The 15,940-nt window shown below is 36.3% G+C and overlaps 2 protein-coding genes across 4 annotated transcripts in view; one reads left to right on the forward strand and one right to left on the reverse strand.

Moving 5' to 3' along the window:
• Positions 1-4,699, reverse strand: part of LOC110377824 (serine/threonine-protein kinase OSR1) — a 26,595-nt gene extending 21,896 nt beyond the window's left edge. Inside the window, exons 1-2 of one of the 3 annotated variants that reach the window (XM_049852444.2) lie at positions 4,477-4,699; positions 924-1,022 (exon numbers count right to left, since the gene is read on the reverse strand). In XM_049852444.2, the coding sequence (XP_049708401.2) occupies positions 924-1,006 (83 nt within the window). In that variant the 5' untranslated portion in view covers positions 1,007-1,022; positions 4,477-4,699. Of the gene's footprint in view, positions 1-923; positions 1,023-2,081; positions 2,117-3,850; positions 4,105-4,476 lie in introns of those variants that run through there. The other 2 variants (XM_064043603.1, XM_064043604.1) reach the window with 2 other exon arrangements.
• The window catches only part of LOC110377823 (uncharacterized), a 15,013-nt gene extending 253 nt beyond the window's left edge, over positions 1-14,760 (forward strand). Inside the window, exons 2-6 of the mRNA XM_049835898.2 lie at positions 5,735-5,929; positions 6,650-6,712; positions 8,803-8,937; positions 13,263-13,336; positions 14,403-14,760. Coding sequence (XP_049691855.1) covers positions 5,735-5,929; positions 6,650-6,712; positions 8,803-8,937; positions 13,263-13,336; positions 14,403-14,496 — 561 coding nt within the window. The 3' untranslated portion in view covers positions 14,497-14,760. The remainder of the gene's footprint in view (positions 1-5,734; positions 5,930-6,649; positions 6,713-8,802; positions 8,938-13,262; positions 13,337-14,402) is intronic.
• Positions 14,761-15,940: the final 1,180 nt, after the last annotated feature.

Below are 15,940 nucleotides of genomic sequence, written 5' to 3' on the forward strand. Positions count from 1 at the left end.
TGCTTTCTGTTTTTTTTTTCATTTGTGACTTTTTTATGGACAAATTATAACTCCCAGTAGCACCACAGATGAAAAAATGGACAATTCATTACGCCTTTGCCTTCTCATTAGGTATTAGGTGCCTAGTTCAGATTATGTCTTTGCTTATGCTATTTCTTGATATATGGAAGCGTCCTAAACGATGATTTTCTGTAAAAGCTTAGTTCATTTTCAAAGTTTTCCCTTCACTTGCCGTGGTTTACGTCTTTATCTAGACCCTGACCTGACTTACCTAAAGGATGGCGGGAACAAGCGAATTGACTATTATTAGGACTGACATGTTAAGGTCCAAAGAACCAAGCATCAGCCTAACAAGATAATACAGTCTGGGTGTTGTTTTTAGGTCACTACTCAATGATTGATTAAAAGCCGCAAACAATAAAAATAAACACGTACGGCTTAGCACAGAACCTCGATCTGTTTTTGAAAATTTTAATGTATGTGAAACAATTGAAAACACAATATCTAGGGCCCGGTTCTTCTAATTTTACTTAAGCGACATACGATTCACATCCGACTGAGATCCAATCACGACTCAATTACGATTGAAGCGTATGTAGCGGTCCGCTATTTTTTTTAAATAAGTAAACGTTTTTATCAGTTTCTATGATTTAGTCATGAATCATATTGTCAGCAAATTATTTACGATTGCAATATCATTGTACTTAGAGGAAACTACCGTATATACCAAATGGCAGACCGATCGCAAACCAATCGAATGTCATTGGAATACGATTGGTCTTACATTAGTAAGTAGCAGAATGCCCGGTAAAGATTAAAACTGCTGTTGCGATTCGATTTTGACATTATTAACTTAGCAGAATCGGGCCCCAGCAGTGGTCTCTAAACAGTATAGGTACTCTAGAGTAAAAATTGATGCTTACCCTTCTCCCTTTTGTTGTTTTTTGAATAAACCTCCATTTTCCGGGCCTGCGTTCATTCTGAAGGTACCACTTTTTGTCCGCATCTCTGCTTTGCGGGATCTGTAACAGAAATCCTGACTTTAATATCATGGATTCGAAAGCAAATCTCTCTATCTAACTATACGCAGGGCTTGCAAGTAGCAGTACAAAAAATAAAACCGACTTCAATTATTTCAAACCTTCTCCTTAGTCTGATAAATACGATGCTGAAAATCAAAATCGGTTTTACCGAATGTCGAGCAGAAAACAAACATAAGTAAATACATAAGTATAAACATACAGGTCAAATTGAGAAGCTCCTTTTTTGAAGTCGTTTAAAAAGTGCACAGGTAGCCTTGAGCCTCAGGAAGGACATAATGCGACTTTTAACTTTAACCCATTAGCGGGAAATGGGAAATTCTACATAAACCTTATTCTGTACCTGGATTGTTCTACACATTATTACTTAGGTATACAATACAGTCGGTTTTGGTAAACCCACTCGTGTAGGTCGGTACGGCTGGTGTAATGCGTTAAATCAATTAGGTTCACACTTGCAATAAATTGCATTACATTATGTCACTAAGGTGAAGGCAAATACTCGGATATAATTAAAAATACCTCGAAACTTCTCTTTATTTAAATAAAAAACCAAAAGAATCCCAACCGCGGCTAGGGTGGAATAAGGTATATAGACTCTGTGAATAACCATCATGAAAAAAAGGACTGCAATAAATAAATAATATAAAAAACCTTAACTGTATCAATATGAATTTCTTAAGTTAAACATATGCCTTACTTATAAACGTGAATTAAATAATAAGTAATACTTAAGGACTATTTAAGAAAATTGTTGCTTAAGCATGTCTTAACTAACATTTAATTATTACTACTTAAGACTTTAAGTAGTGATTAGTTAAAATGTTGCTAAGAAGGTGATTAGAGATTTTTATAAGTAAGGGGGTAAAGACATAAAAGTACTCATACATTCAGTAGGATTAATGAAACTTTTAATATTGAGAAGTAAATGATCATTATAGATCAGTCAAAAGCGATAACAACATACAAGTGCTTTTGTAAACAAAAAAAAATACGAGCAAATTTTCTATACTGTAATAACTAAACTTAAAAACACAATACCGTTTAAGAAGGTGTCCCATTTCTAGTAGAACGCACTCAATTATTCTTCAAAAAAAATCAAATGCAGAGCCAACATATTTATAACTAAACATATTGTAACACTGCACAGCCAACACATTTTAGTCGAGAACAACACAACACTTTTGCACTATTACTGAGAATTTTTCGCAATTTCTCCACATACGTAGTTTTAAACGTCAACGCAATCAACGTACCTATTTGAAAATAAAACGTTCCCAATGAAATAGGCGTATCTTAGCGTGAACTTCTTATCGGAAATAAGTAACGTCATGTGGGTAGTACAGGAATTATTATTATTAGGTACACCTGATTTTATGAGACTGATTTAATGTAAGTCATAAAGTATAGTAATATAGATCGGGCCGTGGGGTCCAAGTGCTCATCTGCTTTTTAAAGATCTGTCAAAGCGACTTGCTGACACTTCAAGTGACCCAAAGGCTGGTTTTTATTTTGGTCAAAAATTAAGCATTGCCAACCAACGTGGCAATGCTGCCAGCCTCTTGGGTACACTCCCGGTGGGCAGCGATGAGGAGTTTTTTGATGCCATTTTTTAGTTGTATATATGTATAAATAAGGATTTTTTTTACGTCATGTAAATATGTATCACTTGTATAAAATTTGGAACACTAATAAATCCAGGTAAAGAAATGTAAAAAAAAAAATATAGATTGAATATAGAATGTAAGTCCAGTCTACGGTCAATAAATTAGTTAAAGGCTGTTAGAAGAAATACAATTTATTTATAACGGAATCTAAAAGCTAAACCAATATTTTTCACAAACATAAGTAGATTGATTCGCAAATTTCTCGATTTCACGGTAACATGATTTTCGTACTGATTATACGAGTATGATTTACTAGCTGTATTCCTGCGATTTCTTCCATCCCGGGGAAAATTTTTCCCGTGCCGTGACAAAATATAGCTTAGGTATGTTACTTGGTTATAGTGTAGCTTGCCTTGCTTTAAAAGAATTTTTCAAATCTACACATTTCGTATTTTGGCACCTAAATTAGTAAAAAAATGTTTCCTTTTCAACTTGCAATGTTGTTTAATTTATCTATACCAATATTATAAAGAGGAAAACTTTGTTTGTTTGTTTGTAATGAATAGGCTCAAAAACTACTGGAGCGTTTTTAAAAATTCTTTCACCATTCGAAAGCTACATTATCCACGAGTAACATAGGCTATATTTTATCCCGTTGCGGGCAGTAGCTCCCACAGGACGCGGGTGAAACCCCGGGAAAACGGCTAGTGAGTTATAAAGCTATTTTATTGACCAGGATATGATACTCCTAAGGCTAGAGTAGGAAATGGAATGATAGAATTCTATTGTGTTTACAACCAGCTCTTTTATCCAACAATAAAATGTATTGTGTAGGACGGTTTTGTTAAGGTCGAATCACGTTTTGCCTTTATACTCAATACTGGTGGTTTTGTGTCGTTTTGTAAAAAATATTCAAACTAATGCATATAAGTACTGCTTTCGTAAAAATCTTTTTGAGATCGTATACCAAGTAATGGCAATTAATCGGTTTAGCGCTGCAAAGGTTTGCTTGGATACACTTTGTTCACAATTTAATTTTATAATTCTATAATCATCAGCAAACAAGTAATTCCGCGCTAGCGCAAGTGAAAATTCAATGAAAAAAATTTATAAATAGGCAAATACAGTCACAATTCACAACTCACAATTCGCGATAGACTCGTCTTATAAATAAACCATAATTTCATTGAAAAAAAAACTCACCCTTCAAGCGGTGAGCGTAAAAAACTCACAATTTCCACTGACGACATGAAACACTATGGAATCCAAATCCTGACGACTAAGAACTCACTAAGAACTTTGTGTCCTGTCTAATTAAATCCAATTTACGTTAGATATCACAAATAGATGGTGTTTGTAGTGAAAACAATAACAATAGCAAGGTTCCATCACCACGGTTGCTATATTGACCTAATGCGCACGAGTGGCGAGTACGGGCCGCTTGTCACCGCAGGGTTCGACAATCGGACTCTTTCATTCACAAACATTATTACTACTGAGATTGCTGTGATACACACCGGGATGCAAGATTCAAGGACACCAATTGTTGTGGGTTTTTCTAGATGTATTTAATTTAATTTGTTCTGTTACTTACTCTATTTACTATCTATTACCACTTTATTTCGAACCCCTATTTTAGAGACGCAACAATCAATTCTCGTTTAATTTACGTAGGCTCTATATGGATTCGATGCTTATTTATTTTACTTCAGGATATTATATTTCGATACGAATTCAAAAAGGACCTGCATAAGCCTCGCGGAAATGATTTCAAATCATACCGATTTCTAATTCTTATAAATTCTAATAATATTGATATACATACATACTTGTCAATACTGAACTTGCTAGATAACTTCTTGTAGTTCCTACACAATGTTGGCAACCTCTGGGTTCCTGTGTAGTATAGCACAGCCGAGATCTGAACGAATGTCTGCCAATCAGAGCGCGGGACATTCGCTCGGTACTAATCAGCTGAATAAACTCTTATTTGTGTCTCGAGATGGACGCATACGCCATCTCGTCTGCCTCCCAGATCTGTTGATGGAGACGAATATGACTATCCCAAGAAAAAATAATTGATACACGCGTGGGATTGCGTCTGAAATTTTTGAGGGCGCAGTCATTCGTAAAAAAAATATTAGTAAATTCTCTATATATTTTTACGACTACACAAATTAAATGTGAGACTGCAACAATAATTACTTACCGATATACTTACTTACACATTTTCAGTTTTTTGCAGTTTAAATATAGCAGTGATCCCTTTCAAAGTAGTAACAAAGTAATTTATTCATTGCGTCCAATAGCGTCTCTGGATTGTGCCATTTCCTATGCTATAAATATCAATCTTTGGACTAACGCTATTTTTAGAGAACATTACGTCGAACATGACCTCTTCTGGACTATTGTGCGTCTCTTAGGTACCTGTATTCTGATGGGACAGCCTAGGGGCGCGATTCTACTAATTTTACTTAAGCGACATACCTACGATTCACATCCGACTGAGATCCAATCACGACTCAATATTACGATTGAAGCGTATGTGGCATTCAGCAATTTTTTCTTTTATAAATAAATGTTTTTATCCGTTTCTATGATTCAATAATGAATGATATTGTCTGCAAATTCTTTACGATTGCAATATGATTGTAGAGCAAACTGCTGTATAGACCAAATGGCAGACCAGTCGCAAACCAATCGGGCGCGGAGGGGCAATAGATAAGGTCCGCGTTACAACTTTGATATTGATATGCAAATCTACGTTGGAATTATTCACCTGTGTTTAGTGTCTGTACTGTCATCATGTTTGTGTGCATCCTGTTTTATGCAGGACAGTGCATATTGTATGTGTACTTATCTATTATAGTTAGTAACTAACTTGCTTTGAATGAAATCAAATAAGGTAATTAAGTATCATGAGCAAAATATTAATTTACAAATGGACTTTAATCTCGTTAAAAAATTCGGAAAAATCGGAAAACATCATCAAACATCATCAAACTAGAATTTTGTTCCAGAACTTTAAGAAGAATGAAAATTATTGTCATAAATATCACTTAATAGGTGTGTTAACTATTGTTTCAGGCGCTATGCGTGACCTTTTGCCTGGCCTATTCACAGTCAAACGAGGAAACAGCTAGAGAATTTATAGAGCATGTCCTCAGGATTCCTGACCCTGAAAAGATTCTGAACTCGGCACGTGGAAGACTTGAGAGGAGTAGACAACAAGAGATGAGACAGCGTGTTTCTTCTGACGTCGATTGTGAAGACCCCACTGAGGTAAAGTCATAGCAGTCATAGTTAAGGGTTACATTATAACTGGACTACGACATCTCTTTATGCGCATGTCTTCCTGGTAGGTATTTAGCATCATAAATTGACATACTTACTCTCTAAATTGACACAATAAATGAACGTTAGTAAGTACCTAATAATAATGCGCGCTATGAAAAAATATGCATTGATAGATGATTTATTTTCCATATCTTACCTGTTCTTTGAGAATGGGAAAATCAGTTTTCTCAAAGCTGTTTTAAAATGTTTTTTTGTTAACTTCAGGCTTCATTGACGGGCCTGCTCTTTGCCGCAAAAACTTTGAAGCAGATGGTTTTTTCATTGGTTTACGTCATCCTACCTACCTACTTTTGGTCTTTTCGCAATTTAATTCTTCATTTTGTTTCTAAACTACTGTTGCTCTCATGAAAGGGATCATGGTACCTACTGAAAAAAATTAAATTGATGCTTAAAATACTCATTACGTACTCATGTCGAAATAGGGACTAAGTATAATCATCGGCAAGGATATTGAGCCCTGACCTTCACTTACGCAGAAGTGATTTATTGGTTTATTGCCATAGTGTACGGTGCGCAAAGCGATCCCCACTCTTCCGCCGAGAGCTCATTATCCTTGCCGATAACTATATCTGTCTGTAGATTCTGTGGTAATATCCAAAACTTTACATTCCAATAATGCCTGTTCTCCTTTTTATATTTTTACAGTTGCTACCTGAATACACGGCATCGCTCCAAGGACCTCGAGAGTTGAGGCAGCTGGGAGCACAGGTTAGTCGGTTTTTATACACCAGGAAGACTCAGCAGTGACCTCGACTTACAAGTCATACAAAAACACTAGTAGACAACAAAAAATACGAATATTTAATTAAATAAAATTTGGTAACCCATAGCAACATCTAGTTTTTGTTAAAATGATGGAAAAATCTGAGCCCGTATAAGAGTTAAAAAAATACTAAGTAACTAAATAATTGTAAAACGTTTTTGATTAAAAATGAAAATGACTGAAAACCAGTACCCTCATTACTTTTACAATACAATATTTCCATTGTTTCTTAACGGTACATTATCATCAATGCTCGTCAGCCAGTAAAATTCTCATAAAGGCAAAAAGGTCAAGTTGCACCATGCCATTAATTTAATACAGGTTGGCTGCAGTATTAGGTCAACAACAAAATTAGTCAGCCAATTGACATTGCACTCCGCCAAGTATGAATCACACATTAAACGGTTAAAGTTGAGATTGCGATAAAATAAAAAGACTTGGGATTTTATTTTATAATATTTACATTAATTTAAAAAATTAAAAATAATCTTATATATATACTATGCAATGTATTAGTGTTAAAATAAAATAACAAAACCCATACAGACTGACAGGTTACAATTTTACAACAATGGAGCAATAAGGATATCACAAAAGTCTGAACAATGCATTATCTACTTCAGGAATCACTATTTAACACTATTTTTGTATTATTCGAGAGGTGAGAAAAAAAGACGCAAATGCTTTTTAATTGTGCATTCTGACGTAAATTACGGTGGTAACAAAATAAAATGAACAAATCAAATTAGATGCTGCGATGACAATTGTTCGCTTTGAATACGAATCTTGCATAATTGAACCATGACGTGTGTAGTCGTACCAATTGTGTACTGCAAAACCGTCGATCTCTATATAATCTCGAACTTCAAAATTCGTTATCACAACTTCATCTCATCCCAGTGTAGAAAAACGGAATAGGTATACAGATAGTCGGAAATAGATGACATTTTAAGTGCAGCTCAGACAATCATTACTAGTTTTGACAGCTATTTGTTCCTACCTTGTATCTACTAAAGAAAGCTAATAACCGTAAGATTCACATAATTATGTAGAGGTAGATGAGAGCTATGTAAACATTTTAAAACGCTAGCCTTAGTCTATCGTATTATAATTATTAAAATAAATGATCAAAAGTAGATTGCAGATCCTACATCGGAATTTCGTATTCATATTCCTACGTAGTAGGTACGATACGATCCGAGTATGTGTCGTCAGATTAATCAATCGACTCGGTTTATTATTGTCTTTAGCTTGATGCAGACTTCGTTATTAATAATCAAGCTTATGAGACGTAGTATCCTGTGGGCTAAATAAAAAACAAAAGTATAGGTACCTACATACTCTATTCTATAGAATGGTAGTGTTTCGGCAGGTACCCTCAGCATAAGACATCATTGCTTGTAATTCAGTCCTTGAAACATTTAAAGAAGTAGCTATGTATTGGAAACAGTGGTGGAACGTGGGGGAAGGCAGGGGGAAGAGGGGGGTCGAATGCTCACAAACTTTTAAGGCCTGGATGCGCTTCTGCATGATACCTAAAATCGAAGGTGGCAAAAATTTCTCTCATGCCGGGCGGCGATCATTTCCATTCACACCCAATGCGACTGTATGAAAACCATCTCCAAAGAATCTTGAAACATAACCTTGAAATATCTGTTAGTGTAAAGTTGAAGCGCTATCAATCAACCTTGTTTTACCTCAATCTTAAATAACACCATCAATTTCCAAATTATTCCACAGCTATTTTTAGACACGGTCATAATTACCCAAGTAAAGATTTATGTAATTATGCAATAATTGAGAAATAGTCGATTGTTTTGAGTGGCACGATACTGGCTTCTACGGAGTCAAGTGTTGCGTGGAAATTTACCAAAGCGTAGAGATGCATTGACCTCTACATAATATATTTTAGTTTCGGATGCAATCTTGTTTACTATCTATTTTTAACTTTAGCCAAATTAATAAAATAATTTATTGAAATTGGCAATTTTATTATAGAAATTGTTTCATAACCAAGGATCGTTTCTCATTTCAGAAACATTACCCGATCTGTCATTTGGAAAGGAAAATTAAGAAGCTGAATACCAATGAGTACGAATACAGACCAGCTTATTACGAAGAAGTTCGTTGCACCATGTGGTCTAATGAGGATATCGGAGACACTAATGAGGTTAGTATTCATACTTATACCCAACTCTATCCCATTACTTTACATAGATAATTATGATCACCACAAACCTCTCTCCTTATGATGGTTCTCCGTTTTTTTGAAAATTCTTCAAATCGCCAGGACCCGTCGCTTGATAATCTTTCTGCCTACTAAGATCGGCCTACTAATAAACTAATAAGTCTACAGTGTGCGAGTAGGCTTAATATAAAGCAAATGTCACCCAGTAATGCGAACGCAAACACTCAGATTTTTTGAGGACAAGCATTTAGGTATTTTGCGTTAGAATTTTTAAACAAGGTCTTCGATGCACATTGACCTGTATTTCATATTTATTTAGTAAATAGCAGACGTGTAGGTATAATTTGTTTACTACCAATTTCTGAACTTTGGACTGCGTTTAGCGAAAAATTCGCACTGATGAATCGGGTCAGTATGACGGAAACTACTCAATGCATTCTAAATAGATATACTTTCGCTACAAATGAGTAGTCTCTAGGTACTTAGTATGGTTGAATAAGCTGTGGGGCTTGCATAATGAAAATAAATGCAAAATTGGTATAACTTTGACCCTAATATAACCAATGAGCAACATTTTCTGTTGCACTAGATGCTTGGATTTTCAAACAATGGTGTAGTACGTTCAGGCCATGTAACTTTTCAATTCATAGATTAGCAATATGTCTCTATTCGCATCTGTGCATATGTTCAGGTAATGTCGAGAAGTTTTTCTTGTCCGAAGTTCGATACTATTGACTGTTGTCAACTATAGTAAAAAAGTTATGAATGGAACTCTACCTATCTTCTATACATATAATAAATCTGTAAAAAAACTGTGTCTGTACATTGAATATATTAAAAAAATTATAATTGGGTGGGGTTTAGAAACAGTAATGGAGAACAAATCCAAAAAAAAAATTCTGTCTGTATGTCTGTATGTCTGTATGTCTGTATGTCTGTATGTCTGTTTGTTTGTACACGCTAATCTTCGGAACTACTGGACCGATTTCAATGATTTTTTCTTTGGTGTATCAGTATTAAGCCTGGTCAACATATAGGCTATAATTTATCTTCGAAACTTGAAGACCTGATGCAGAACACCAACAGACCAACAAAAATATAAGAGATACAAAAATGGTGCCATAGCAAAAATTGTTTCATGTGATGAGCATTTTCAGCTGAGATAATAAATTTTAAGATCTGGAACACCTGATGTGGAACCCCAAGAGCCCAGCTTCTCTGTACCATATACAGGTATGACGTTTTAGCAAAAGTTGTTCAACTTGATAAGCACTTTCTATTGACTTATACAAATTGAAGATCTAAAACACCTGATGTGGAACTCCAGGGGCCCAGCTAGACTATAGCATATAGAGGTGTGACGTTTTAGCAAAAGTTGTTCAATCTAATAAGCACTCTCTATTGACGTATACACATCGAAGATCTGGAACACCTGATGTGGAACTTCAAGAGCAATACTACACTTGAAATGTATAGAAACGAATGTTATGAAATAGGTATGGTGACACAAAACCGACGATTATCCCTTTATACACTATAGAAATGAACCCAAGGACAATCCCCGGTGGACGTCGTTAAAAAAAAAGACAATCCCCGGTTCTGTGCTATACCATTGCTAACTGAGGATGAAAACTACTTGGGCTATTGTGATGGGATGCTAATGGACTAGGAATGGAGAAACTACGGGAACTATGGCACCTGCCGATGACAATGTATTGGATACATGTAAAAATTGCAGGTGGAAACTTCGCCAGCTCACTTACTGGGCCCCCGGGAATCAGTCACTGAGTAGCAACAAGAGGGCAACAGGGACATGAGCGGCTGAAGTGTGAGAATACCTCGGCGGATTTTAAACGCTGATTACGCGCTCCCTGTGGGTCACTTACCACGAGGCACCTATCCTCCGAGCAGGGCTACTAACCCTGCTCTAGCGACTCCACTCTGGACAGCCAAGCCAAGCCATAGGCGTGAGAACTACCCCCGTCATGGTTCACTCCGACCGGCCGGAGATGGGGGACAGTATACTCTTCCTGGAGAACTCAGTATATATAGCCCCGCGGGGTAGCTACTCCCCGTCATCAACCTCAGATTTCCTGCGGTGCTTATATCTCATTATTATTGTCGTTATTATCTCAAGAGCCTTTGTCCCAATTGTTTTAGAGTCGACTTCCAGTCACGATGCAACTGAGTACCAGTGTTTTACAAGGAGCGACTGCCTATCTGACCTCCACAACCCGGTTACCCGATCAACCCAACACCCCTTGGTAAAACTGGTCAGACTTACTGGTCTGACTACCCATAACGACTGCCAAGAATGTTCAATGGCAGCCGGAACCTGCAGTTTAACATGCCTTCCAAATAACGGTCATTGGTATCCAAAGTACACGTAGAAAGTACCTACATACGAACTTAGAAAAGTTGCATTGGGAGGCACTTGCCAGACCTGGAATCAAAGACGCACGCTCATACTTGAGAGATTGGTTCTCTACCCAGTGGCGGCCCTAGGGGTGTGCGAACTGTGCCTTCGCACAGGGCCTCGCGCTTGGGGGGGCCTCGCGCTACAACCCACACTAATATAAAAAAAAATATAATTAAAAATTATATATCTATAATTCATTCTCCGTTTACTTTTTGAGTTCTCAATTTAACAAAAAGTTGGAACACCAAACCAACAAAAACAACTGGCTCTCGATCCAGTCACGGATTCTTTTTATTTGTGCTTAATTCCGAGTTTAATTTGAGAGTCCTTAAACAAACAATTTTAAAAAATTCGCGCTCGCTACGCTCGCGGCTGTTCACTTGTCAGTACGGTTCATTCTAACATGATTAGAGTACTTTTATGTCCCAAAACTCAAAAATTTTCGCGCTCGCTGCGCTCGCGGCTGTTCACTTATCAGTGCAGTTCATTCTAACATGATTAGAGTACTTTTATGTCCCAAAACTCAAAAATTTTCGCGTACGCTGCGCTCGCGGCTATTCACTTGCCAGTACCGTTCATTCTGCCATGATTTGAGTACTTTTATGTCCCAAAACTCAAAAATTTTCGCGCTCGCTGCGCTCGCGACTGTTTACTTGTTAGTACAGTTCATTCTAACATAATTAAAGTACTTTTATGTCCCAAAACTCAAAAATTTTCGCGCTCGCTGCGCTCGCGGCTATTCACTTGTCAGTACCGTTCATTCTACCATGATTTTAGTACTTTTATGTCCCAAAACTCAAAAATTTTCGCGTACGCTGCGCTCGCGGCTATTCACTTGCCAGTACCGTTCATTCTGCCATGATTTGAGTACTTTTATGTCCCAAAACTCAAAAATTTTCGCGCTCGCTGCGCTCGCGACTGTTTACTTGTTAGTACAGTTCATTCTAACATAATTAAAGTACTTTTATGTCCCAAAACTCAAAAATTTTCGCGCTCGCTGCGCTCGCGGCTATTCACTTGTCGGTACCGTTCATTCTACCATGATTTTAGTACTTTTATGTCCCAAAACTCAGAAATTTTCGCGCTCGCTACGCTCGCTGCTGTTTACTTGTCAGTACCGTTCATTCTAACATGATTAGAGTACTTTTATGTCCCAAAACTCAAAAATTTTCGCGCTCGCTGCGCTCGCGACTACACCTTGCATTGCTGTTTACTATACAAGTTTAGGTGCTTTAGTGACCCAAAGCTCAAATATTTTTGCGCTCGCTTCGCTCGCGGGTGCTTTATTTTCCAATTCTTTTTTTTTTCATTCTTTTTTAGCCAACCCTAGAAGGTAGCGCCGCTTGTAAGTCCTTTTATTAACAAGAAAATAACTCCTAGCTCGCAACACAGACTTTTCACGTAGGACAAAGGGCCTCGCATAGATCTGCCGCACGTAGCCTCGCAATGGCTAGGGCCGCCGCTGTCTCTACCCACTAAACCACCACGACTTCCACTAAATCACCACGACTTTGTCATCTATTTAATGTTTTTTTTACGTAATAATACGTGTAATATTTTTGCCACACACAACTTAAATGCGGACTAATTAGAATCAATACTTTTATCCCTATGGTCGCATCTATTGCGGTTCAGTTCTCAGCGTTTTGTTTAGTCTGCTGTGATTTTGCCGTTGAAGTACAAAAATTAAATATATGGAACGTTTCTAATGCGTATTTCGTTGTTTTCAAGTCAGCGGGCCCTTAAAATTTAATATCAGACGATTCAGATCTTTGATTTTGCTGACCCCGTAGTCGCTGGCATAAGGGACAGGATCCGCGTACGAAGTCGCGGGCAGAAGCTAGTCCTAAATAAATTTGAACTTTACCTACTCTATAATTTCTTTCAGATATGTTCGAGCCTCGGGTTTGCCTGCGTGCAGTGGAACAAAACTATACACCTGACTAGAAGACGATACAATAGGTCTGTATTTTAAATAGGCATTCTATATTTAAGTATATAATATCTAAATCCACTTGGAATAAGCAGGTGGAACATGGGACTGCTCTTTTTCGTACGGTAAATAGAACTGTTCCTAAAATGACCACACTAACAGTCTTCTTCTAAGAACCTTCCTTCCTTCTAAAGAAGTCTATTTTTAGAAAAGACGGCAATCATATAAAGCCCTTATGTATTTTCGTAGCAAGAGGAGCACATTGCATTAATAGACTGCAAGCAAGTCACTGTCACGTGTATTGCCGACTGACAAAACTATTAAACAAACAATCGACAACTCTGATTGAATAATATTCGTTGACAACTCGTGAACTACTGAATAAGGGTGCATCTACATGGTACATGCGCAGCGCAGGTTACATGCATTTTAAAAACGTGCGGGCTCAGCGACTCGCGCATGTACCAAATTAAAATACTCTTGTCACTTGCGCATGTTAACTTGCTCCAGCTACATGCACCGTGTAGACGCACCCTTAGGTATACGATGCAATGCAAATAAAAGTTTAGCGTGCATTGATAATGTAACTACTTAGATGTAAGTAATAGGAAATTTGACATTGCCTATTTCGGCGACGTTCACACGGAGACAATAATTTTGATGGCGGATCTGATTTTTGCAGCATATATGGTTTAGTCAGAATATAACTTATACGTCTGAGTTCGCAAGTGCGCCAGTGGTTTGATGATCTGGTATTGATTAACCCGTAGTCCTTCAGAAATCTTCTTAATTCAGTAGTCTCTTTATAATATTTATACATTATTATATCAAGAAAAAAAAAACACCATAATATACAAAAAAAAAGGATGAGCAAATGTACTTTTAATTGCTACTAAATGAAGGTTAATACAAAAATAATTAAGAGTCACCTCATCTTTTCAAAATGCGACTGTTTACGTACTTATGAAAATCCTGTCTTTTACGTCAAGGTTTTTTTTATATTATTTTGCATCTTATATTTTAAGGTTTTAATTAAAAGATATATTTTTTAATTAATTAGCGACGAATGACATACGTCATATTTTATTTTTACAGCGATTGTTGGGAAACCAGCACCATGGTGATACCAGCGGGCTGCGAGTGTATGTGGCCTGTACATCGGCTCGGAGACATGAACCTTCGAGTTTAAGCCAACTGAAGACAGAATCTCCCGTCCCAAGAACCACTAGATATCCCAATTACATTTATCCAAAAATTATATAGCCGTCAACCATTTTGAGGCCCAATTTCATCGGCAATATATACGTCAGTTGTCTTTAAAAAAAAATTAACCTGTGAATTTTCAGGTTTAAGTTTCAAAGTAAAAAGTCGTTTTCAGAAAAACGGTCGAGTGTGTTGTTGGTGAAGTTGGACCTAAGTTACACAAAATAATCTGTAAAAAGGTTTCAGTTTTTATCAATTTTATTTATTAATCTTAATAATCATTACCTAGATATAAAACTATTTATTTTGATAAATTAAGTATCGCCACCTACCATAGGATACAAGGAATTTAAAGCTATGTGAGACAGATTATATACATATACGTTATTATGTACCTATTGATTACCTATTGATTGTACCAATTTCTTGACTGCATTAAATAAATAAAAATGTGTACTTACTGGCGCCATCCATGTTCAGGTTTGAGCTCAAGATGACACACTGTATCATGTTAGTAATTCAATCTATAGCCATTTATATACATATACTTCTATACTATAAGTACCTTAAAGATCATAAAGTACTTAAATAAATATGACAATCGGTTACTATCACATTACATACCTGCCAAGTCCAACATATCAAGTCTTTTTTACACAATATACTCTTGTCATTTGAAAATATTGTATCCATCAATGAATATAAAGAACCTATTAAAGTAAAGTACTAAGCAGGTTAACTCCAATAATGCATTTTTTAAATTTTTTATAGATAATGAGAAAAGTTGTAGGTAGTTGATTTCATATATGTATGACAGACAAATTTCCTGAAAAAAATCCTTTTGCTTACACCAAGCGTTGTAATTTATAAGCGTTTAGGTACTGACTGCGAAAGTATTTTCTTTCAGGCTACATCTATCATAGAACCTACAATTACTATAACTTATAAAAAATATTATTGATTCTTTGATCGATTTAGCCTCAACCTGTTAGTTGTAAGCATGCTTAATTAAAATGTACAGTAGGATAAGCAAAATACAAAAAAAATATTATCCTGTACTTACTAATATCATAAGTCAATGTTACACGTTAATTAAAAACTAACGATCATATACTATGTTTTATTTCTTCAAAATATCTTAAACTATTAAATATTATTTTCGAAATATTTCCAGCGTCTTCGCTACCCTAGCAAAAAAAATGATTGTAGAAAAACGAACCTGTGGTGTGAACCTAACTAAAGAATACATAAACACACCTATATCATTCTCAGTAATTACCTACAGTAATTACTCTTTTTTTCCTAATAACCAAATTGAAACCCAAACGAAGATAAAAAAGTCTTCTCTTTGCCCAACTCTCCCACAACAAACCGGAATGAGAAAAAAAACATTGATTGTTGAATGCATACGCCCTTGCAGTTACGGTGTT

Source organism: Helicoverpa armigera, chromosome 1 (genome assembly GCF_030705265.1).
Source record: "Helicoverpa armigera isolate CAAS_96S chromosome 1, ASM3070526v1, whole genome shotgun sequence".
NCBI lineage: Eukaryota > Metazoa > Arthropoda > Insecta > Lepidoptera > Noctuidae > Helicoverpa > Helicoverpa armigera.